The sequence below is a fragment of the Phocoena phocoena genome, chromosome 13 (genome assembly GCF_963924675.1).
Source record: "Phocoena phocoena chromosome 13, mPhoPho1.1, whole genome shotgun sequence".
Taxonomy (NCBI): Eukaryota; Metazoa; Chordata; class Mammalia; order Artiodactyla; family Phocoenidae; genus Phocoena; species Phocoena phocoena.
Genome location: NC_089231.1, coordinates 53127048 through 53152362, shown reverse-complemented (window position 1 = coordinate 53152362; position 25315 = coordinate 53127048). Strand labels below are relative to the sequence as shown.

Genomic DNA, 25315 nt, shown 5'->3' with positions numbered 1-25315 from the left:
TTAAGTGAAAAATCAATGGTTAGGATGACCTGCTGGTGATTCCACCTTATCATGCGAGAACAATGACTTGAATTTAAGGAATAATATATGAAGCATATATTATATATATATAAACTAAAGGCAGTATGTCTTGCCTTCAGTTTAATGGGTGTCCACCAATGCAAGGCAAATGGTGGATGGAAAGAAGTTTCAGAATCTTTGATTCAACCTACACTCCTCCAGGTCTGCTCTTGGGAATGAAAAACCAAAACTCACATTAAAAGCATCTTTAAAATTCTATAATTGAGCTAGAGATTTGGAAATAGAACTATCTAGACCAGCTGGGGGTAAGAGGAGAGACAGTGCTGGCCTCTACCTCAAGGTTTCACAAAACAGAAACAGGGAACCCAGCAAGTCAACTCAATCTCCCTACACATGCTTGCGGGAGAAACCGACTTCAGTAGAGGCTGGTCTTTTTCATGATCCGAAGAAACTCTTCCTCGTTCACTTCACCGTCTCCATCCCGATCTGCTTCGTCAATCATTTCCTGCAGCTCCTCATCAGTGAGGTTTTCCCCCAACTCGGTGGCCACGCGCTTTAGGTTTTTGAAAGAGATCTTCCCGGTTTCATCATCATCAAAGAGCCTGAAAGCCTTCAGGATTTCTTCCTTGGTGTCTTTCTCGGCCATCTTCTGAGTCATCACAGCCAAGAAGTCATTGAAGCTGACTTTCCCTGTGCTTTCCTTGTCCACCTCGGCGATTATCCTCTTCATCTCCTCCTTCCTGGGTTCAAAGCCCAGCGCCCTCAAGGCCACCTTCAGCTCCTTCACGTCGATGGTGCCGCTGCCGTCGGCATCGAAGAGGGCAAACGCTTCGCGAATTTCTTGCTTCTGATCTTCAGTGAGTTCGGGCTTAGGTTCCACCTTTCTTTTCTGGCTGGTGGAGGCCACGTTTGACTTCTTGAAGCTGGAAGCCATCCTCTGGCGGCGGCGGCGGCGGCGGCGGCGGCGGTTGTTACCTTAACGCTTGTTGTCACCGCGCTGGAGCTAGGACGCCACCGCCAGGAACGCGGGCTCGGGGCCTCGGCTCATTCATTCCCAACCGCTTCCCTTGTGCGCCCCCAGGGAGACCCCGCTCAACTAAGCCCGCCCCATCTTCGAAATCTGACATACGTTAAAACCCACAGTTCCCTCAGTTATTACCGAGTTTCCACGACCTGAGAGACCTGAGCTGGTAGCCACCAGCCACTGTGGTCTTCTATAACATGCTGGCACCTGTTCTTTCCAGGCCATTTGCCAGCATCCATAGGACCAGGTTTATAGGGTAATTTGGAAGTTTTTCCTCTCTCTTTTTCCATACAAAACAAACAAACAAAACAAAACAAAAAACCCCTCTGGGTCTGAGGTTACCTAAGGGTAAATTTAGGATAATCAAGATTGAGTTTGATCCCTTGTCATAAAATGCGGGGAAGAAGGAGGAGAGAATATTAAAAGTCACACCATGTGTTCAACTCCATAAATGGAAAACAGATAAAATGGAAAAAGTTATGTAGAAAATTTGTAGAAGTTTGTCTCCTGACATTACACTCAACAATGATAAAAATGTCACTAGCTTATTTGGCATAGGCTGAAATATGAAATGCAATATCTGAATGTAAGATTTACTTTCAGTGTTTCAATTTTACATGCTCAGTATAATTGTACTTGAGTGCAGTCATCATCTCATTCAGTAGGCTTTGATTTGGAGAGAGGGGGGCTGCAGTACTGCATTCTGGTATTCTGGAATTTTAAAAACTCTACCAGCATATTACTCTCACTGTGTGTCATCCAGCTGGGGTTGTGCTGAAGCCCACACTCTGATTGCCCTGCTTCGGCAGTGGACACAGGAGGAGGTGATGCAGGGCATGTTGGGACTCAAAACTGCCTCCTGAGAACAAAGGGGCAAGAGGAAAATGGAAGCTTTTCAGGTGAAAAGAAAGAACAAATTCATCAGTTAAACCCATAAGGGAATTGTGTTTAGAACTGCTCTGTAGGTGCTAGGACTCAGCTATTTTTGTCTGACCTAAGGCTGGACATCTTCAGGGATTTCCCTTCACATAAAAAAATGAATGTTTTTGCTAAAGAATTAAAAATAATTCGAATAAACTATTGTTGCTTTTGGTGGTAAAAAAAAAAAGAATTGCTCTGTATTTCTTTAAACAGTTAAAAAAAACAGAAAGCTGACAATGGTAGCATTCTTTTTATAAAAATAAATTTATTTATTTATTTTTGGCTGCATTGGGTCTTCGTTGCTGTGCGCGGGCTTTCTCTAGTTGTGGTGAGCAGGGGCTACTCTTCGTTGCGGTGTGCGGGCTTCTCATTGCGGTGGCTTCTCTTGTTGCAGAGCACGGGCACGTGGGCTTCAGTAGTTGTGGCACAAGGGCTCAATAGTTGTGGCTTGCGGGCTTTAGAGTGCAGGCTCAGTAGTTGTGGCGCACGGGCTTAGTTGCTCAGCAGCATGTGGGATCTTCCCAGACCAGGGTTTGAACCCGTGTCCCCTGCATTGGCAGACGGATTCTTAACCACTGAACCACCAGGGAAGCCCTTACAAATTGTTTTTAAAGTTAGTGATCAGATATTGTTTACATGACATGTTTAATTAGCCAGATCTCACTACCTGCCCCAGTTGATACGTGACATAATGGACAGAGGGCCTCGGCACAGGGTTTCTAAAGGTAAAAGCACCTTACCTGGGACATTCCTCTCAACAACCCCCCTTCCCGGCACTTGTTGTGGATGGTGTCAACTCAAAGCAGGCTTTGGCAAGTAGACACTGCCATTGCCCATCTTCCAACTCTGTAAATCCTCCTGCTTTCTTAATCAGGTCAAAAAGCCTGGGGTCTTATCTCAAACCTTATTATTTCTGTGACCCTGAGAAAGCCACTTAACCTCCCAGACTCAGCTGAAACTTCTGCAAAGTAGGCATAATAATAGAGCTTCGTACTAGGCTCCTGTGAGTGTTGAATGAACTACTCCAGGGACAGTTACTACAGGGAGCTACTCCAGGGGCCATACAGGGCTGGGTGATTCTTAGTTGAATCTGAATTCCTCCCAGATATTTTGCATTTCTTTTGACACCCACTCTTCTGCCCAAATTCATGCCAAGCTATGATGTGTTGGGAAAAACTGAGGGATAGAAGCTGCTTTATATAGAGCTATATTTGGGCCAAGCTGAGCTCAAAGCAAAACAGTTGTCATAGTTTCCAGATGTGTGCAATCAGCAGTCACAACTAAGGGCCACCAAGAGCTCCCTTCGTAGAAAACAGTGCCCTCGGCCAGAGTCAGCTCTTGGTGGGGAGTTACTTTATGTTCATAGTCTGTGATCTGATTTTAAAAAAGAAGGGATGCTTACATTGATAGTGTGCCTAGCACTGGGCTTGCTTCTCTCATCTGCTGTCTCATTTAATCCTTGTCATCATTCCTCATTTTGCAGATGGGGAAAAAAAAAAAAAAAAAGAGGCCCGGGAGGACCTGTCACGTATCTAATGATGCACAGCCAAAAAATGGTGGCTCTGGGATTTAAACCTTGGCTGGTCTGAGTCTGATGCTGAATCTTTGTTCACCACACCATGCTGCCTTCTCCAAAAGTTGAGATCATTACCAAAATGCGGTATCACTGGGAAGCTATGATACTGATTTTCTTCCCTAAGCCTAACATCAGTTAAGCATCTTGCCTAGAAAGATTTAACAGGATTTTGTGGGATCTCAGACAGGGTCCCATTCGGGGGTGAGTCACTGAAAGAAAGAGCAGTATGTCTGGACTTTTGTTTACATTTGTTCTTCAATTCTGCTTCACCCCATCCCCTCTGGGTACAAGTTAATGGGAAGCAGTCTAGGCAAAGTGTTTTTGGTTGGCATTAATCAGAGTCTATATAATGCTGGTGAAAATCAGCTTCATTGCTTTAAAGTCATTTTTCAAGTTTGAAGAAGACCAACATAAAGTAAATGAGGTGTTCTGATAAACCAATGGTTAGGAGTGGTCTTGTTTTGTTTTGTTTTCTACTCTGAACATTTTTTGTACTGCGATGTCCTAGGTAATATGCTAACTCAGTTGTTGATTATCTGAGATGGGGAGAGGAGGGAAGATAGTTGTTTAGATCTGGTCATGGAAGTTTAGCAGCTGGAAACGGGGGTGGGGAAGAGGTGCTAGAATTCCACAGCAGGGTCTGGAGTCAGCTGAGAGCAAGAGAAAGGACCCACACAGCTAGCTTATTCTAATTATTTGGTTTTCCATCTGACTCAAATGGCATGAAAAAGGTGAGGCTCAGGAACCTTTTAAAATTTAAGTTGCTCTCAGCAAATTCAGCAAATTCCAGGTGCCACCCAATGCAGAAAACATGCATAATACAATTTCTTTATTGGTGCCTCTTTACCCTCCAACAAATGCGGAACAGAGAGAATGCCAATGCTTGATACTTCTGCATAAACAAGATAACTGTGTGCGTGTGTGTGTGTGTGGGGGGGGGGGGGGGTGGGTGGGGGTGGGGGGGAGTGACTCCAAAACCAACAATAACAGAACTAAACTATTTATTCGTGAATATGTGGAGCCATTTACAAGAAATGGACTCAGCACCAACAGTTTTACAATCCCGGTGGTCTAAGAGTGGGAATATGTAGTCCAGTCCAGTAACTCAACCCAAGCCTTTTTGGCAAGTCCAGGAACAGACTTAAGTGTCCAGCCAAGGACTACATAATTTCTCATTCCACAAACCCCAGAAATAAAGAAATATTCCTCTCAGATACAAAAGCAGACTGTGTTTTAGAAAAGAATTTACCAGAATCTCACACTGCTTCTCAAACTTTCACCCAGATACTCCTAATAGCAATGGAGATGTAAAGCACTCCCTTGGGATCCAGGGAAACATTTGGAAGAAGCCTACAGCAAGAATGAAATGTCTTTATGATCCTGTGTTTTGTCTTTTTAAAAAGTGAATTTTGCTTTCTGCTTCACTGCAAGTTTGCTGGTCTTAGTATAGTTTTAAATGACTGATCATTGAGGAAATTTGATTGCTTTCAAAAAAAATGCACTGTGCTTATTTGCTGAGTTTAAGTATACCTCCAGGGGTTAGGAGGACCTTGTATGTTTTAGCAAACTTGGATCTAACGTGGAGTTTGCAGTGAAAAAAATAAAGATGGACAATGTTTCCCACTCCTACCCAACCAAGATCTGCTCCACTTATACATCATTTGGACTTGGGTGTCAAAGAAAAAGAAGGAAGGAAGAGTGTGAGGAGAAGAAGGAAGACGAATGAATCTCCAGAGCATTTGGAACTTGAGAGGTGGGGCAAAATGAAATGCATCCATTGAAAGAATGGCTGCCCTCTCTTCCCAGAGCCCAAATCAGTCCAATTTAAGCATTGCTTTGCTGGCAACAAGCTGAGAAAAGACACAGTCTATGTTTACATAAATTCAAAGCAGAACCTCATGGGGTTTATGACCCAGAAGTTGACCACCCTGTAAGTAGTCTGCCAAGGGCCACCAAGTTAAGGGACACAACAGAAAATGCAGAACTAAGAGGACCCGGAGTGGCTTAGTTGGATTTTTAAAATATCTCATAGACTAAGCTATTAGTTTCCTCTTTGATCCACCCTTTTTCATTATCCAAGGCCCCTGAGACTTCAGTGTCAAAAGCTGAGTCCTCTGTTAACTAAGGAGAATTTTCTGGTCACCAGAGGCATAAAGGTCAAAAGCCCACGGGGGTGTTAGTGACACAGAATTAGCCAAGTGACCTGCATGTTAAGGGTATATTTAGGGATTAGCAGTGACCTGGAGAGCTTGTGCCCTTTTAAAAGACATTGAAATTCAAATTAAAAAAAAAAACAAACTGTGCAGGCCCAAGAAAACAGGTCTTGTGGAATACAGGTCAGGCAGAACTTGGCCTGTTGGCTGCATGGTGTTTGTCCAGTCCTTGTACTGGTCACTGGGGTTCAAGTAGTAAGGACACTTCTCAGAGAAAAGGACAGACAGAGGGAAACTTGAATTCTGGCCTCAAGCCTACTCATGCCTAGTTCCTTTAGCACAGCATCAATATCTTTTTTTTTTTTTTTTTTTAATTTTTGACCACAAGGCATGTGAGGTCTTAGTTCCCCAACTGGGGATTGAACCCAAGCCCCCTGCATTGGCAGCATGGAGTCTTAACCACTTGACCGCCAGGGAAGTCCCCGCAGCATCAATATCTTTATTGAAGTATAGACCCTGCCATAGGAGCAGCCCGTAGGGAAAGTGAACTACTGCAGATGTAGCAATAATCTGTTTGATTTTCTCCCCTGAACCAGCTTGGTAGGAGAGGAGCCCACTTTGCCTGCCCATATCCCTGTGGCCTTTTCCACTAGCACCCCTTTGGGAATAGAGGGCCCCTGTGATTGGCAGTGAGGCTGATCCAGGTAGGACCCTAGAGGCTACTCCTGAGTCACCATGAGGGAGCCGGATAGCGAGGGACTGTACCCCTCCTGCACGTAGGACACAACTGCCCTGTTATCAGAGGTCTGCTCCTCAATTCACTGGGGATTGAGGAAACCAAATGAAGGTGACAGTAGATGGTAGAGAAAACGTATGCCTTTTTTTTTTAAGTTTTTATCTTATCTTTTTTTTTTTTTGGCTGTGTTGGGACTTCATTGCTGCGTGCGGGCTTCCTCTAGTTGTGGTGAACGGGGGTTACTCCTCGTTGCGGTACGCGGGCTTCTCACTGCAGTGGCTTCCCTTGTTGCGGAGCACGGGCTTCAGTAGTTGTGGCACATGGGCTCTTGAGCACAGGCTCAGTACTTGTGGCGCATGGGTTTAGTTGCTCCATAGCATGTGGGATCTTCCTGGGCCAAGGATCAAACCCATGTCCCCTGCATTGGCAGGCTGATTCTTAACCACTGTGCCACCAGTGAAGCCCACGTATGCCTTTTATGAAGAAAGGATTTGCATTAACAAAAAATTCTGAGAAGCGGATTTCGACTAAAAATCAGTTCTGTGCTGCAATATACGTTTAAAAAGCAGCTTCTGAACTAAATTAGTTTGACTGCATTTCAAAGTTTAGCAATTGTGTCAGCAAACAAAACATCAAAGGAAACCAATAGGTCATGTTAGTCTCCTCTGAAGCAGCAATTAGAAATCCCTTCATCAACAAATAATCATATTACAGCTCCCTCCTGTGAAGCCTCTAAATAGGAAAGGGGTGCAATCTGGGCAGGAGGAGATGATGTCTCCCTCATCATTTCCAGCTGGCAACTGACCGTCCCCGCGGTGGTTTTTCGTTTAGATGTTGGTGAAAACGTCTATTGAAACTTGGTGGGTTCACCACCCAGAGTTTCTGGCCCCCCTACTTGCCTTCATGTTCCGCATTTGCTACTTTGCATCTACAAAGCCCTTTCCAAATTCCTTTGGTTTCTGGATCATTCTTATCTGAAATCCATGTTCTTTTGTTTTTTTCCTTTGGCATAGGTCAGGGTTTGTTTTGCCCTGAGTACTGTGAATGGGACAAAGCTTAAAATGAAAAAGAAGTGGTTTACTCGTGGTATTTTTTTCAGTTACACCTTATACAAAATGTCTGTCTGCCAAGGTGATTTCAGGCTTCAGTGCATTAATGGGAGCCTATAGTTAGTTGATTTTAAAGCTCTCACATCCGCTAAGAATTTCACACAGGCATTTTCAATAATATTTTAAGGATAGCAGATGGGAATGAGGCAAGGGGAGAAAGCTGGCTCTCAGATACAAACTCACATTTCAACCTCATCTACCAAGTTGGGTTGAAAAAGGCAAGGAGGATGCATATTTCACTCTAGACCTCTTTGTGACTTTATCAAAATCGTGAATATTTAGCGAATCCTAAGAAAGTGATAGACATTATTTAGCCTCTCCTTCTGCTTTAAAACTGTAAACATCCTAATTTCCCAACACAGTCAAATTTTAGAGACTAAGACATAAACAATTTTATGCTTACATATTGTTCAAAATAAAAGAAAGAATGCCTTAGAATCCCCAGTTCATTAGGATTAATGAAAAAGCACAAAAACAAATACATACATTTAGCATGGGGGCTCTGCAGACATTTACAAGGCTGGGATTAACGGCTAGATAAATGGAATAAGATTAAGAACATGTTCAGAAACTGTATTCTTCATCTTAGTGAAGAGCTCACAGGCAGAGAGATGTCTCTCCTGCATCTCGGCCGGGGCAGCCCCAACAGGAGAAGCCGGAGATCTTGCACCTCTAGGGTACACTTATTTTTTTAAATCAATTAATTAATTAATTAATTAATGGCTGTGTTGGGTCTTCGTTGCTGTGCACCGGCTTTCTCTAGTTGTGGTGAGTGGGGACTACTCTTCCTTACGGTGCATAGGTTTCTCATTGCGTTAGCTTCTCTTGTTGCGGAGCACAGGCTCCAGAGTGCAGGCTCAGTAGTTGTGGCGCACGGGCTTAGTTGCTCCGCGACTTGTGGGATCTTCCCAGACCAGGGCTGGAACCCGTGTCCCCTGCATTGGCAGGTGGATTCTTAACCACTGTGCCACCAGGTAAATCCCTAGGGTACATTTTAATCTGAGACAAGTTGTCTACATTATGCCAGTGGTCTGTATATAGGGGGTGCTCATATGGCCCAGGTGCACAGGCATCTGTGTGATGAGAGTAGCCCAGAGCCCTGGGTACCAGCTTCCAATGCCAGCCCCGCCCACTAATAGTCACGTGAACTCGGGCAAGCTAAGCTTCAAATTCCTGGAAAACAGGGTGGAAAAGCAGTTAGCTCATAGTGTTGCAGTGGTGATTAAATGAGATAATCCGTCTAAAGTGTTTAACACTATGTCTGGTCCACCGTAAATGCTCAGGAAATGTAGGGCATTATGGTTTACAAAGCACTTCTGATATTGTATATACGTATCCTTGTTTCACTTCTCAAAAAAGCCTGCGAGGTACAGGTACATTTTATTGTTGCCATTTTCTCAGTGAAGCACCTGAGGTTAGAGATTCTCAGCCATTTTCCTATTCACACAGCAAGCAAGCAGCAGGGCAAGGACTCAGCCCATGTACTCAGCTCAACTCCTGTGCTCCTCCCTTACAGTCTTCAACCCCCATCGCCCCCCATCCTTCCCCCCATCCCCACTCCTGCCTTTTAAGCACAAGGCAGGTGAACTACTTATTTTAGACCTTCTAAAGTCCCAGAGAATAGCAAAGCTCACAGTTTCCCTCAATCAGATCTAGCGTACTGGGTAAAGCATGGGCTTTTGAGGCAAACAAACCTGGGTTCAAATCCCAGCTCCACCACTTCCAGGTTGTGCCGCCCCACCTCTCTGTCCCTATCTCTTCCTTCATTATGTGGCACCAAGTTCCCCTTAGATCACTGTAGGCACTTTGAAGGAATGTTATACTCAACACTCTGTCCAGTATGGTCACTTATTAGCCATTAGCTACAAAGTTTAATTATTCAGTGGAAAGGTATTTAGTGTCCCATGGGCTATTTCATTCTTAAGAATTGGTGTGATCGGTGATATAAGATAATCATATTTGTAAAAGAATGCATTGTTTCAGCTTAAAATACTTTGGCAAGGCAAGAATGTGTATATTTAATAAGGTATTTGGAGGAGCTCTGTTTGGATGGCAACACCACCCAGTTGATCCAGTACCAAGTTGTTAGACTGTTCTTTGGTGTCATGGACTGAGCCACACGGTGCTGAGATTCTCAGGATGATTGTCATGTGGACCATGGGTCTGCCAACTGTTTACTGACACCTAAAATTTTTATTCACTGTCTAAACAAATCCCTCCAGTTTGATGTTTACAGCTTGTGATTATCAGACTTATCGTTTTTTAGTTCCCCAAATAACAGTTGCTTCAATAAAATAAATTTATTTCTCTCTCCCGTACAGTCCAAGCTCACATGGCTACTCAGACATTCCCAGGGTGCCAATCATTGTTCCAACCCTCCCAGGTAGTTTGCTCTGGTTTCAGGTCTGAGACAGCTCTCCACTAGCATCTTAGCCAGCAGGAAGGGGGATGTATCACACTGTTTTGAGCAGCACTTCTAATCATCTCAGCCCCACCTAACCACTCCTGGCTGCCCACAGCTGTGCAGCCTTTGCTATTTTGCACAACTGCATCCAGGCAATGCCTCATCTTAGTCCATACTCCAGGTTTTCCACTTTCTGTTCTGGGGCTTCTAGGCCTGTACAGGAAGTGCAACCTAGCGGTGTAGGAGAGTTTACACCTTGACCAATGGCAGTCGGTTGTCAGTTGGTGTTTCCCCCTCTGTATCTCTGCATCAGAAGGTCCTGTGGGACTGAGCGCCGTTCACCTATGATACTGGCCCGCGCAGTAACACGTTCTCATGTGGGCTCTCCCTGCTTCCTCCTCACACCCCTCCTTGTCACCTCACTCCTGCTCCCAGAAGCCACTTCCCAAATAAACCTGCAGTTGAGCTTTACCTTCAGATTCTACTCTCAGGGGAACCTAGGCGGAGAGAGGGGACCACACGGTCCTATGAACAGGAAGTTGCCCCCATCCCTTCTGTCACAATCCATGGACCACGTGTAGCTGCAAGGGAGGCTGAGAAATGACTTCTTTATTCTGAGTGGCCACGCTCCCACTTAAAAAATCCATTGGAATGGATGACATCTCTGCACATGCTTCATATGGATATTTCTCTTAGTTAGATGAATTTGAATTTGCACAATACATCGTGGATGGACCAGAGAGGTGGGACCTGAGTTTTTGTCCAAGCTCTTCCACCCATTTTCTGTGTTAACTTAAGCAAGTTGCTTTAGTCTTCCAGGCCTAAATTTCCTCATTTGTGAAATGGTGATAGTAATAACTCTTTTCTCTGGGTAGTGGTGAGAAAAATGAGATTACAGATGAGAAAGTGCTTTAAAACAGATAAAAGATGAGATATAGGTTAGATTTGGTTACGCCTAAATGTAAACAATCAACCAGTGGCAGAATGTCTCATTTCATTCTGTCATTAGATTGCCAGACAGACACACCTACAGCGCAGGATCCAATTCACCCCAGAGGTGGGTGAGGTTGCCCAGCCCACCATCCCGGGAAACAGTGATCAGCATGAGATAAACATTCGCTGCTTAAAAGGTTGCCCTAAAGTGGGTTTTTGGAGATACTCTCTCTTAATGTCCTTCTCTTTCAAAAGATTATCTACCTCTGGAATTTATCCTTTAAAAATAATCCTAAAGAGAAGAAAGCAGAAAAATGTTTCTCATGATATGTTATGTGAGCCTAAGGGACAAAACTGCATTCCCTCTCCCCATCAATAACCTACACTTTCAAACATTAAGGATTCCTCTGGACTATTTTAAGAAGCAAATTTATTAGTTCTATAGCATCTTGTAATCCTGAGGTATTTAGGAAAACTGCATTCTTTGGATTCTGAAACCCTGGCTGTTTCCCCGAGCTACTTCAAACAATGCAGCTTTTGCTGATGGGGCACTCCGTGGGCCAGCAGTGTTGTTGAATTGTAAGTAAATAATCTTGAAACAAATCCGTGGTTGACACGCTGTCATATTATGTTTACTGCTCCAGAGGAGGGATTTATTCTGAGGATATTGAAAAATTCCATTGCTGGTTGGGGGAAGTGACAATTGGGATCACCCATAAATTAAAGTGACTACCCTCTGTACCATAGATACAGTCCAAAACACTGAACATGCACTAAAATGTCATATGCGAAATAGAACAGCACTGGATAAAAATATGTTACGTCACTAAATAAAAACAGATACTGTAGAAATGACAGAAGCTTAAATTGCCAAGTCTGGCTAGAGCCAGCACTGTTCAGAAAAACGAACTTCAGTTCAAGTGCATCCTGTTTTGGTTTAGCATAGACTTCATGATGTAATATAGGTTGCCTTTTTTTTTTTTTTGGAATGGCTTAATATTTAATGAGCCAGATACCTCTTTTCTTGTAAGAAGGGCATTAGCATTGTAACGTTCTAAAAACCGGTACCTGCTCTGCCGTCTCCCCCATGCCTGGCTCTCTTGGGGGTTGGCCTGGCTTTGCAGATGCCGGTGTTGGTGAGGGATGCCGTTTAATGTGACATAGGGCTAAAGGGTGAGGAAGGCAACCACCGTGGTCCTTTATCTCAGCAGAAATTTCTCTAGGCTAACTCCATCTAAATCCCAGCAATGTGCAATTACAGAAAATCAGGAGCAAAACTAGGATTAAACTACAACATCCCCTTGTGTGCATAATAACCTTCCTCTGATACCGTCTACAGTCTCTTAAATAGTGAACGTGGGCTTTTTGGAAACGATGTCTCTAGGTATAACGATGACCGCAGAGTATTCCACGATTGTGGAATACTCAGTAAGGGCCAGTTCTGCAGGGTGGAAGGAGTGAGAATCGCTGCAAATAATCGTAGCTCTCCGCCTGCAGTCAGGGAGTGCCTCCGACAGAAGGCCCCACTGGAGCCCACTCTGGCGGGGTAGTTGTGAATTGTCCGGGAGCAGAAGACTGTCAGGTAGAGGGAACAACACACACAAAGGAGAAGAAGCAAGAACGTGAACAGCAAGTCCAGAGCCACAGGTGGCCTTCCTGGTGGAGTACTAGATGTGTGTGCGTGTGAATAGGAGGGTGGGGCTGGCCAGGGATGGAGGTCTGCGGGGCGCCCATGCGTGGAAGGCATGGGGGTGGCAGGTACCAGCCACAGAAATCCTGGGAATGAGAGTCAGAGTCGTGGAACGGGATGGTCTGGGGGAGATCCGGGTGACCCTGTCGTAGACCAACCCTGGCAGGCGGCTGCTGGCGGGTGCAGCACCGCAGGACGGCCATAGCGCTTCATCTGCTTGTGCACTTTCCGTGGCCAGCCCACAGGCCCAGGTCCGCTGCAAGGCCGTGAAGGGCAGCAGCAGCAGCAGCAGGAGAGGGGACAGCCTCTCACACAGCTCGTAGGATCTTCCACGGCCCCCTTCAAGGTCTCACTTCCGCCCACAATACCCTGCCTACCTGGCTGGACCTTCATGCCTGCCCATTGGATGTGTTCTAGCCAACTAGACTCTTCCCCATGAGTAAAAAACTGGCAAGTCCCCCTTAAATTTGTTCCCCTTTTTTTTTTTTAATTTTAAAAATATTTATTATCTTTGGCTGCGTTGGGTCTTCGTTGCTGCGCGCGGGCTTTCTCTAGTTGCAGTGAGCGGGGGCTACTCTTCGTTGCGGTGCACGGGCTTCTCACTGTGGTGGCTCCTCTTGTTGTGGAGCATGGGCTCTAGGAGTGCAGGCTTCAGTAGTTGTGGCATGTGGGCTCAGTAGTTGCGGCTTGCAGGCTCAGTAGTTGTGGCACCTGGACTTAGCTGCTCCACGGCATGTGGGATCTTCCTGGATGAGGGATCGGACCCATGTCCCCTGCATTGGCAGGCGGATTCTTAACCACTGGGCCACCAGGGAAGCCCTCCTCTTCCTTTCTAATCTACTCTATGTTTTATTCTTTATATCAAGGAATGCTTACTGTTCAGTTAATCAGTAAATACCCTCATTGTTTCAGTTCTCTTGTGAGAGATTTCTCGTCCTCCACCCCCTACGCCTCCTCCTCTTTCTCTGGCACACACAATAGAAGGGAGAATAGTATAAATGAACCCCCATTAGCCTATCACCCAGCTTCAACACTTACCCACTCATGGGCATAACCGTTTCATCACTACACCCATCCATAGGTCATTCTGAAACTAGTTCCAGACATTTCATCTATAAATAGTTCAGTATAAACTAAGAAAGATTTGATTCCTGTGACAATCTGATGTCCCTATCCCAGCCCCCTGGCCATATTTAAAAGTATTATTTTTCTGTTCATTGCCATCAGAGTGTTCTCAGTGAGCAATTTATTGTAAGGCTATTTACCACTTGAAAAAGCATTATCTATGCTAAATGTTTATATAACATTAGAACTAAAAATATTAGAATAACATTACAACAAACACCCATGTGACCATGATTGAGCTAAAGAAAGAGAAAGAACATTACCAGTGGTTTTTTTTTAGTCTTTTTTTTAATGTTATTTTTTTTAACATCTTTATTGGAGTATAATTGCTTTACAGTGGTGTTAGTTTCTGCTTTATAACAAAGTGAATCAGCTATACATATACATATACCCCCATATCCCCTCCCTCTTGCATCTCCCTCCCACCCCCCCATCCCACCCCTCTAGGTGGTCACAAAGCACCAAGCTGATCTCCCTGTGCTATGTGGCTGCTTCCCACTAGCTATCTATTTTACATTCGGTAGTGTATATATGTCTGTGCCACTCTCTCACTTCATCCCAGCTTACCCTTCCCCCTCCCTGTGTCCTCAAGTCCATTCTCTAGTAGATCTGCGTCTTTATTCCCGTCTTGCCCCTAGGCTCTTCAGAATCATTTTTTTTATTCCATATATAAATATATGTGTTAGCATGTGGTATTTGCTTTTCTCTTTCTGACTTACTTCACTCTGTAAGACAGACTCTAGGTCCATCTACCTCACTACAAATAACTCAATTTCGTTTCTTTTTATGGCTGAGTAATATTCCATTGTATATATGTGCCACATCTTCTTTATCCATTCATCAGTCAATGGACACTTAGGTTGCTTCCATGTCCTGGCTGTTGTAAATAGAGCTGCAATGAACATTGTGGTACATGACCCTTTTTGAATTATGGTTTTCTCAGGGCATATGCCCAGTAGTGGGAGCCTGATTCCTCCAGTTCCGTTTTTCTTTCTCAAGATTGCTTTGGCTATTTGGGGTCTTTTGTGTTTCCATACAAATTGTGAAATTTTTTGTTCTAGTTCTGTGAAAAATGCCATTGGTAGTTTGATAGGGATTGCACTGAATCTGTAGATTGCTTTGGGTAGTATAGTCATTTTCACAATGTTGAGTCTTCCAATCCAAGAACATTTTACCAGTGTTTTTTTTTTTTTTGCAGTACGTGGGCCTCTCACTGTTGTGGCCTCTCCCGTTGCGGAGCACAGTCTCCGGACGTGCAGGTCCAGCGTCCATGGCTCACGGGCCCAGCCACGCTGCGGCATGTGGGATCCTCCTGGACTGGGGCACGAACCCATGTCCCCTGCATCAGCAGGCGGACTCTCAACCACTGTGCCACCAGGGAGGCCCTTACCAGTGTTTTTGTTTTGTTTTGTTTTGTTTTTTTGTGATATGAAGGCCTCTCACTTTTGTGGCCTCTCCCATTGCGGAGCACAGGCTCCGGATGCACAGGCTCAGTGGCCATGGCTCACGGGTCCAGCCGCTCTGCAGCATGTGGGATCTTCCCGGACCGGGGCATGAACCCGTGTCCCCTGCATCAGCAGGCAGACTCTCAACCACTGCGCCACCAGGGAAGCCCCTTACCGGTGTTTTTGAAGCACGTTGTTTTCTTTTCCTTTTTATCTCCTCTAGTTACCCTCTGTCCTGAAATTTGGGCTAATCATAGCTCAGTGAGTGTGTGTGTATGTATTCACCATATGTAAATTTGGACCTCTAAACAATATATTGTTGCGTTTTGCCTATTGTGAGCTTTTCATATAAATACGATTACACTGAAGTATTCTTCTGTGACTTCTTTCCACTCCAACATTATATTTTTGATATTCATCCATGTTAATGCATGTCTAGCTGTCAACCATTCATTTTCACTGCATTATAGTATTTCATGATAGAGTCTACTGCAAATTATTTATGCCTTCTATCGTTGATTGACATTTGGGCTGTTCTTAGTGTTTTTCCTCCCAGAAAGCCTCCTAAGAATATTATTGTACTGGTCTTCAGGGCATGTGTTCAAGAATTTCTCCAGAGTAGAATTGCTTATGTATATGAATTCATCTTTGCTAGGTGATGCAAAATTGTTTTCTAAAGTAGTGTATCATTTTACATTCCTATTATCTCTGTACAATAGTTCCCACCAACACTTGGTCTTACCAGACTTTTGAATTTTTGTCCTTTGGTCCGTTTAATCTTTTTCCTCAATGAGTAATGAGAGTAAGCATCTTTTCATATGTTTATGGTCCCTTCATATTTTCTTGTCTATGAATGTCTGTGTTTTCACTTTCTTGGGGTCTTTTCCTTGATGATTCATAGGAGTTCTTTACGTATTTTGAATACTAAAACTTTGTTGGCACATGGAATATCTGCAAAGAAGGCTGCCAGCAATTTCTCCCATTATTGTAGGCACATGTCCCCTTTATCAGGAGCTGGGATCTGTATCTCCTCCTCTTGGTTCTGAGCTGACCCTGTGACTTGCTTTGATCAATAGAATGGAGCAGCAGTGATACTGTGTGACCCCGAGGCCTCAGCCTAGAGACCTTACAGCTTCCATTCCACCCTCTTGGAAGCCAGCTGCCTTGTGATAAGTTCCAGCTCTCCTGCTGGTGAGAGAGACCATGTGGAAAGAGAGGTTCTTCAGGATGAGAGACCGTGCAGGGGGAAAGGGAGGACCAGTCACCCCCTAACCTTTCCAGCCACCTCAGCTCATGTGGTGTACATGTGTGTGAAGCTGTCTTGGAAGTTCTAGCTCCAGCCAATCTCCCAGCTGGATGCATATATGACCTCAGCTAATGCCTCTGGAAGCAGAAGAACTGGCCATCTGAGCTCAGCCTGAATTCCTGACCCACAGAATCATGGGCAATAAAATAATTGTTTCCAGCCAACAAGTTTTGGAATAGTTTGTTATACCATAGATAATAGAAACAATTTATTGTATATGTTTCTAAAAGTCTTCTCCCAATGTCTGGCTTTTTTACTCTCTCTACGTTATCTGTTCACTGTCAAAAGTTCTGACTTATACTATAGTTGAATTTTCCAAGATTTTCTTTTATGGTTAGTGCTTTTAATATGTTATTTGAGAGATCTGTTTCTACTTTAATTTAGTGTATTTTCTACTAAAAGTTTCAAAGTTTTATCTTTCACATTTAAGTTTCTTAATCTATCTTGAATGGGGTCCATTTTCCTTTTTTTCCATTTGGAAAACTGTTTGAGCATCATAGTTTGAATGGTTGTATCAGTTTCCCAAGTATGCTGAGTCTGTGGCTGGACGTTTAATTCTGTTTGTCTGTTGCTACACCCGAATCTCTCACTGTTTAAATTACTACAGTTTTACAATAAGTCTTAATCTCTGGTAGGGCAAATCCTTTTTATTTTTCATGAATGTCTTGGTTATATTCTTGACTGTTTGGACTTCTTTATAAATTTTATTTATCATCTTGTTGAATACCATAATGAATTCTCTTTGGGATTTTGATTGGATTTGCATTGACTCCATAAATCTTTTGGGAGGGGTGGATTTATGTCCTAAATAATTGTGTGTTTAAATCTATAAACATCTCTCTCTTCATTTTTAAGAAAGTTTTCTTTAAGGTCTTTTTTTAAACGTTGTATGATTTTCTACATATGCCCTGCACATCTCTTGTTGGACTTGTTCCTAAGTAGTTTATATTTCTTGTTGCTAGTTTTAATGGTATTTTTTTCTTTTATTTGAATATTCTAACTGGCAGTAGCTGATGAAGAGAAATCCAGTTGGCTTGGTATATTGATTTAGTATTTTGGGAATCTTGCTAATCTTATTTTAATTCTAATAATGTGTAAATTTATTTGGATCTTCCATGTACAACTATATCATCTCTGAATAGCAGTTTTGTTTTCCCTTTTCCAACCCCTATAATTAAAAAAAAAAAAAAAATCTAATCTGGACTTCCCTGGTAGCACAGTGGTTAAGAATCCACCTGCCAATGCAGGGGACGTGGGTTTGATCCCTGGTCTGGGAAGATCCCACATGGCGCGGAGCAACTAAGCCTGTGTACCACAACTACAGAGCCTGTGCTCTAGAGCCCATGAGCCACAACTACTGAGTCTGCATGGCACAACTACTGAAGCCTGCGTGTCATAGAGCCCACGTGCTGTAACTACTGAGCCCATGAGCTGCAACTACTGAAGCCTGTGCACCTAGAGCCCGTGCTCTGCAACAAGAGAAGCCACTGCAACGAGAAGCCCACGCACCACAACAAAAAGTAGCTCCTGCTTGCCGCATCCAGAGAAAGCCCATGCACGGCAATGAAGACCCAACACAGCCAAAATAAATAAATAAATAAATTTAATTAAATTAAAAAAAATCTAATCTGTTGCAAGGACCTTCAAGTGCTACGTGAAAATCCTTATCTTTTTCATGATTCTAAAAGGTTTACTTTTTAAGTTTCATGATTGATTATAATGTTTCTTCTGTGTGTGTGTGTGTGTGTATTATAATCAGATTAAAGATATTCTCTTCTCTGTCTAGTTGGTTGTTTGTTTTATAATCCTGAGTGGTAACTGGATTTTATTATTTTCCTGCATGTTCTAAGAATATGTTTTCCTCTTTTATACTGTTATATTACTTGACTTTTTAATATTGAGCCCACCTTATATTCTTAGAATAAATCTAACTTGGTCATAATATATTATATTTTTCATACATCATTGGCTACAGTTTGCTAGTATTTTGTTTAGGGTTTTTGCATCTATGTTCCTGAGTGAGATTAGCCAATGCTTTTTCTTTTTTCTTTTTTTTTTCTTTTTTTGCGGTATGCGGGCCTCTCACTGTTGTGGCCTCTCCCGTTGCGGAGCACAGTTTCCGGACGCGTAGGCTCAGCGGCCATGGCGCACGGACCCAGCCGCTCCACGGCATGTGGGATCTCCCCGGACCGGGGCATGAACCCGTGTCCCCTACATCAGCAGGCGGACTCTCAACCACTGCGCCACCAGGGAAGCCCAGCCAATGCTTTTTTTCCTTGTCAACTTTGGGTGTTAAGGTTAAGCTAGCATCATAATATAAGTTTGGGATTAATTTCTCTTTTTCTGTAATCTGAAAACATTGTAAAGCTTGGAACTTTTAAATCCTCGAATGTTTGGTAGACCTCAACAGTAAAACAATACATCTGGTATTTTCTTTGAGGAAACATTTTTAATTACTTCAATTCCTTTTATGAATTCAATTTCCTTAGTGATTTCTTTTATGGCTCAATTTCTTTAATGTATATAGAAATATTATGATTTTGATCATTTAAATTTTTATAGTAATTTGTGTTTCACTTACAATTTTGAAATTTATTGGCACAAAGTTGTACATAGTATTATTACATAGTGTTTTAAATCTCTTCTGTTACTATTCCTAACATTATTTATGAATGCTTTATCTTTTTTCTTGGCCAGTCTTGCCAGAGATTTGGCAATTTTATTAGTCTTTTCAAATAACCAAGCATTGGCTTTGTTGATCCTCTTTAGTAGAGTGTTTTCCCCCATTAATTTCTTCTATCTTTATTATTTTCTTCCTTCTACTTTCTTTTTTCTTCTCCTGCTACTCTTTTTAACTTCTTAAGCCGCATGCCTAGTTCACAAATTTTCAGGCTTTATTCTTTTTTTTTTTGGCTGCGTTGGGTCCTTGTTGCTGTATGCAGGCTTTCTTTTAGTTGCGGTGTGCAGGCTTTTCATTGCAGTGGCTTCTCTTGTTGCAGAGCATGGGCTCTAGGTGCGTGGGCTTCAGTGGTTGTGGCACATGGGTTCAGTTAGTTGTGGCTCACGGGCTCTAGAGCACAGGCTCAGAAGTTGTGGCACTCAGGCTTAGTTGCTCCACGGCATGTGGGATCTTCCCAGACCAGGGCTCGAACCCGTGTCCCCTGCACTGGCAGGCGGATTCTTAACCACTGCACCTCCAGGGAAGCCCCCAGCCTTTATTCTTTACTTTAATGCATTTAAGGCTATAACATTTTTCTATTCCCCTTTAAAATATTTCAATGTTTAATAATTAGAAATAATCATTAATATTAGATATTTAAAACTTTTATTAATGTTAAGCAATCTTTGCTGTCACTTTGTCGAAATAGTTAATACACTTCATATTTTAAAATTTTGGTTTAGTAGCTTATGATATAACTACTTGAAAGTAGTTGTACTGGTTCTAAGTTCAGTTTATTTCTATACTTGATGTTAATGACTATCTTAGCTGAAAAAGATACCTCACAAAATATATATAAATACCAAAATGAAAAATGTGCATCATTGGGTGCACTTACAGATGATGGTATCCATTTTTTTAAGTTCCAGGCAAAAATTATGCAAAGTTTTTCTAAATATGTGGTTAGGAAATTTCCATCTACGCTCATCTGCTGATCTGAGGATGTTGTTTTATCTATATTTGACAAGTGGTTCAAAAACTACTGACGCTCTTCATCTGGAAGGGTTAAAAAAATAATCTTTTCCCAAGTCTAAGCAGGCAGATAAAAGAGTTCTAAGAGTTGAAACACATCTTTTAGGCAAGAAAGTTACATAATCATGGAAAGATTTCTAAACATACTGTGCAGAAGCTATCTTTTCTCTAGTTTTTTATCTTGGACATAAAACATTTTACTAAGTTTTAGTTCAGCTGAAGCCTCCTACTGCCTTGTGGGTATTTCACTACCTTTCATCTTTTTTTTTTTTTGAGGTAAGGAATACAACTTTATTCGGAAAGCCGGCAGGCCAAGAATGTGGCAGACTACTATCTCTGACATTTCATCTTTTTTTAACATTTTATTTGTTTTACTTTTGGTTGCATTGGGTCTTCTTTGCTGCATACTGACTTTCTCTAGTTGCGGTGAGTGGGGTTCTCATTGCGGTGGCTTCTCTTGTGGAGCACGGGCTCTAAGCACGTGGGCTCAGCCATTGTGGCTCAGACTCTAGAGTGCAGGCTCAGTAGTTGTGGCGCACAGGCTTAGTTGCTCTGCAGCATGTGGGATCTTCCTGGACCAGGGCTCGAACCCATGTCCCTTGCATTGGCAGGCGGATTCCTAACCACTGCGGCACCAGGGAAGCCTGACGTTTCATCTTAATCATAGTTTTTTAATGTCAGAAATCTAGACAGTGGATTGTTTTAAAAAGCTTATTTTTATTTATTATCATTATTTACATCTAACTGGCAGGTAGAGAAATTGAGACTATGACCATCCACTCTCCCTTTGTTTTGACCCAGGTGACCTCAGCATTCACTTACACCCCTAGATAACTGAGTGTTTCATGGTCATTGCCATACAGTAGGCATATGCATATGCAGTAGGCTCTCAATAGGTAATGGATGGGCAAATGTATGAATGAATGAATGACCTTGTGTTTGACTTCCTCCGTAGACCATGATTTGACGGGAGGAACCACTTCTTATTCATTTCTGTATCCCAAGTATGTAGCATAATGCCTGTGCATAATAGGTGCTAAATATTTTCGGGAAGAAAGGAAGAAAGAAACAGAAAGGAGAAAAGGAGAGAGAGAATAATTGTATATGTTCTTGTCTGGATGTTTTAGTTAAAAGGAATGCTTGGTAGATTTGGCCAGTTCAACTTTGACCTTATTTAAAGCCTTTCCATGCTTATTTTTCATGAGAGCAGTCAAAAAAGATTCTCAGGATGGCGATTACCTCTCTCTATGTGAAAATGTTTTCCCAAGGGCCAGAGGAACGAGTGAATTCTATTTTCAGAGTCTCAAGGCTACCTGTCATTGCCTCTGGATTGGAAAATAATCCTTTGTCTTTCATATTATTCTTTCACTGTCTTTTAAAAGATAACAAGCCAGCAGAGGTTTGTTGCTGGATGACGCTCCTCTGCCTCTGCCCTGGAAGTCCCTGGAGGGTTCAGATATTGTAATACTCAGAGTTAGAAGGGAAAGTGAATAAAGCCTAGTGAACAAATGGCTGCAAACATTCAGCACGGCATGTTTACATGCAGGATGCACACTCTCACGAGGATACTTCACCTCATGCCAGGTTGTTTAATCAACGCCTCTGACCAAGTTACATGGTTACCTGCAGTGAGATTCTCATAATACTTTTAGAAACCAACCCACCGTGAGCTCTCGCTGTGAAGGTATTTAAATAATTAAAAACATTCCTCTATCAAAGGAGTCTCCTTCTGACAGTGGAATCCATAACTTCTGTAGCTTTTCTTTTCAAAACACTTAGATGAAAGAGGTGGTTGTGTTTTGTGCGGCCCCAACAACTAAAAAAAAAAAAAAAAGAGGCCCAACTTTGTTCAAAACCTTATGTGAAGAGAATCTTAATAATCATAGTTTGGGGCACCCAGCTTCTTACTGGGATAAGATGTAAAGTCTTTCTCAAGGAGGAATGAATGGTATAACTGGGCTACAAAAGATGTTTGTATTTTTTTGTTTGGATCTTGATGAGCTGCTTTTGTTTACACAGGAAGTCACTGGACAGGAAATCTCAGCAGTAGGTTCCAGGCTCAAATCTCTGAAGATCAGTGAGACGGGAAACAGAAGTGCCTGAATGCCTGAATGCCCGCACACACAAGCATCACGTCTTACTCATCGTGGAGGAAATACAAACAGCCTCAAGAAAGGCCCTGAGATTTAAGACAGGACATATCTGGAGGGGGAGGTCAGGAGTAGGATGTGACGATGTCCCAGTGAGGGGAATACCACCCCCTGAGCATTCTTTTAAAAAATGACAACCATTACAACAGCAATAGTTTCCAAGATTGAAGCTACTGAAATTCACCCAGACAGGTCCAGATGGTCTCTCTCAGAATGAAAGGGCCCTGCCCTGGAGCTTAGAGACGTTAATGATGAAATTAACATGCCTCTGGAGCTATCAGAAGAAGCAGGTACCATCTCTGTCACGTTTTGTCCCTGAATTGTCACCCACAGTGAAAACTGGATGGTACAGAGAAGACGGCATGTTTTCATGGCAACAGAAAGAGATGGTCATCTGGCAACCTGGAAATGGAAGCTTCCGTCTAGCACACCAGGGAATTCTGATGTGTGTAGCAGGTGACTCCTGCCACAGAACAGACTTGGATCCCGCCAGATGAAAAGCTAACTTTTTGCAGTCGAATCCTCCATTCTCCAGGCAAACTTACAAGAAAAGGCGGGCCCTGGCCCGCAGGCCAACTATGACACTCTCCATGGCACACATCGGCTATCATAATTGAGAGATGTGTTCCTGGTTCATAAATCATTTTTCTGAAGTTTGGTTAGTGTAGACAGTCATTCTCCAGATTCCGACACCCCCAAATGAACTGATTACAGCAAGGTTTTCAACAAAAAGTAAAATATGAGGCCCAGCCTCCAGGCCTCTGTGACCTCATGACCTCAGCTGCTCAAAAGCCCCCAGCTGACCAGAAGGAGTGCAGGGCACAGCTGTGACTCCAGACACCTCGAGAGCCCAGGAGAAGACCAAGGAGGCATGTTTTAAAGTCAGCTAGGTTTCTTCAGTTTGTAAAAATTCTCCACTTTGTGCCTTTTCGGACCTTTGATTCAGCTTTCAGTGTTAGTACCCTGGACGCCCCATCTTCTTTTAGTCTGATTTCCTGCTCACCCTTATGGAGCACCTCCTGTTTATAAAGTCTTTCATATTCATGGTCTCATTTGGCCAATATAAACACCCTGGGGTGTAGGTGCTGTCATTATTCCGATTTCATGGATGAGAAAAATGAGGCTCAGAGAAGTGAAGTCACCTGCACACGCTCTCTCAGCTCGTAGGCAGTGGAGCCAGAACCTGAACCTGGATGTTCTGGTCTGATTTCTGTTTTGATGTGTTGGTTATACCCTTAAACCACTGATAGACACAATTTTGTTTTTTCCTCCTTTATTTATTTATTTTTGGCCGCACCACGTGGCTTGTGGGATCTTAGTTCCCTAACCAGAGATTGAACCCGGGCCAAGGCAGTAAAAGTGCCAAGTCCTAACCACTGGGAAACCAGGGAATTCCTAGACACACTTTTTTAAGCCTCATATTCCTGTGAAAATATTTGAGTGTGTACTCCAAACATATGTATGTCGACTTATCTACAAATTGTAAAATGTATGACAGGGACTTCCCTGGTGGCACAGTGGTTAAGAATCCACCTGCCAATTCAGGGGACACGGGTTTGAGCCCTGGTCCTGGAAAATCCCACATGCTGCAGAGCAACTAAGCCCATGAGCCACAACTACTGAGCTTGCACTCTACAGCCTGCAAGCCGCAACTGCTGAGCCCATGTGCTGCAACTACTGAAGCCTGCGCACCTACAGCCCGTGCTCCGCAACAAGAGAAGCCACCGCAACGAGAAGCCCGTGCACCACAATGAAGAGTAGAGCCCACTTGCTGCAACTAGAGAAAGTCCATGCACAGCAACAAAGACCCAACGTAGCCAAAAAAAAAAAAAAAAGTATGACAATGTTAATATACTAAGTACGTTATAGAAAATAAAAAAAAAAGACATGAAAGGGTAAAAAAATAAGGGAAATGCTGTTTAAAAAATAATTCATTTAGTTTATTAATTAAGCAAAACCAAATTTTGCCCTAACTACAATTATTAATGTTAATTTTTAGGAAGATACTGTGATGGTCAAAGCTTTAGTATTTATGACAATTTTGGTGACTACTTTGTGATGTAGTGCTTTTCAAGTTTAGCCCTCAATTTAATGTATTTTGGTTCTTTTTAAAAAATAACCTTTTTATTTTGGAATAATTTTAGATTTGTAAAAAGTTGCTTAGATAATAGAGTTGTGTACCTTTCACCCAGTTCCCCCCATTGTTAACATCTTACATTACTGTGGTTTATTTGTCAAAACTTAGAGACTGACGTTGGTGCATTATTGTTAAGCAAACTCCAGACAGATTTCGATTTCATGAGTTTTGCCATTAATGGCCTATTTCTGCTCCAGGATCCAATGCAAGGTCTCCCATTATGTTTGTTATCGTGTCTCCCAGTCTCCTCTGGTCTGTGACAGCTTCTCAGGCTTTGTTTTTCCTGACCTTGACAGTCTTGAGAACTATTAACCATGTACCCTGCAGAATGCCTCTCAATCTGTGCTCGTCTGATGTGTTTCTCATGATTAGACTGGGGTGATGTTTTTATGGAATGAATAACACAGAGGTAAAGTGCTCTTCTCGTTATATTATGTCAGGAGGACATGAGAGTTATATGACATCACAGGGGATGTGAGCCATCACTTGGTTAAGACAGTGTTTGCCAAGTTTCTCTACCGTAGAGTTACTATTTTTCCTTTTTCCCACCTATTCTTTGGAAGTGTGTCTAACCTATCCTCATGGCAGAGGACATGATGGTTGGAATTAAGCTCTACCTCCTGGGTAGATGAGTTGTATCTACATACGTTGTTTGGGATTCTTCTGTGAGCCTTGTCTCTTCTCATCCCGTTTATTGATTTATTCAATCATTTATGTCTATCAGCACTGACTCGTGGATATTTATTTTATAGATTGGGTTATAATCCAATACTATGTATCTATTTTTTTGCTCAATTTTTCCAGCTTTGGCCATTGGGAGTTCTCTTAGGCTGGTTCTTCTATCCTTTTGACATGCCAACCCACTTTCTTTTTTTTGGAGCCAATTCCTCACCT

At 42.8% G+C, this 25315-nt stretch overlaps 1 protein-coding gene across 1 annotated transcript; it reads right to left on the bottom strand.

The window, feature by feature from the left end:
• Positions 1 to 259: 259 nt before the first annotated feature.
• On the bottom strand, positions 260 to 1175 carry CETN1 (centrin 1). Its single transcript, XM_065890055.1, has one exon. It carries the CDS (start codon positions 953 to 955, stop codon positions 437 to 439), a length of 519 nt encoding a protein of 172 aa, XP_065746127.1. The 5' UTR covers positions 956 to 1175; the 3' UTR covers positions 260 to 436.
• Positions 1176 to 25315: the final 24140 nt, after the last annotated feature.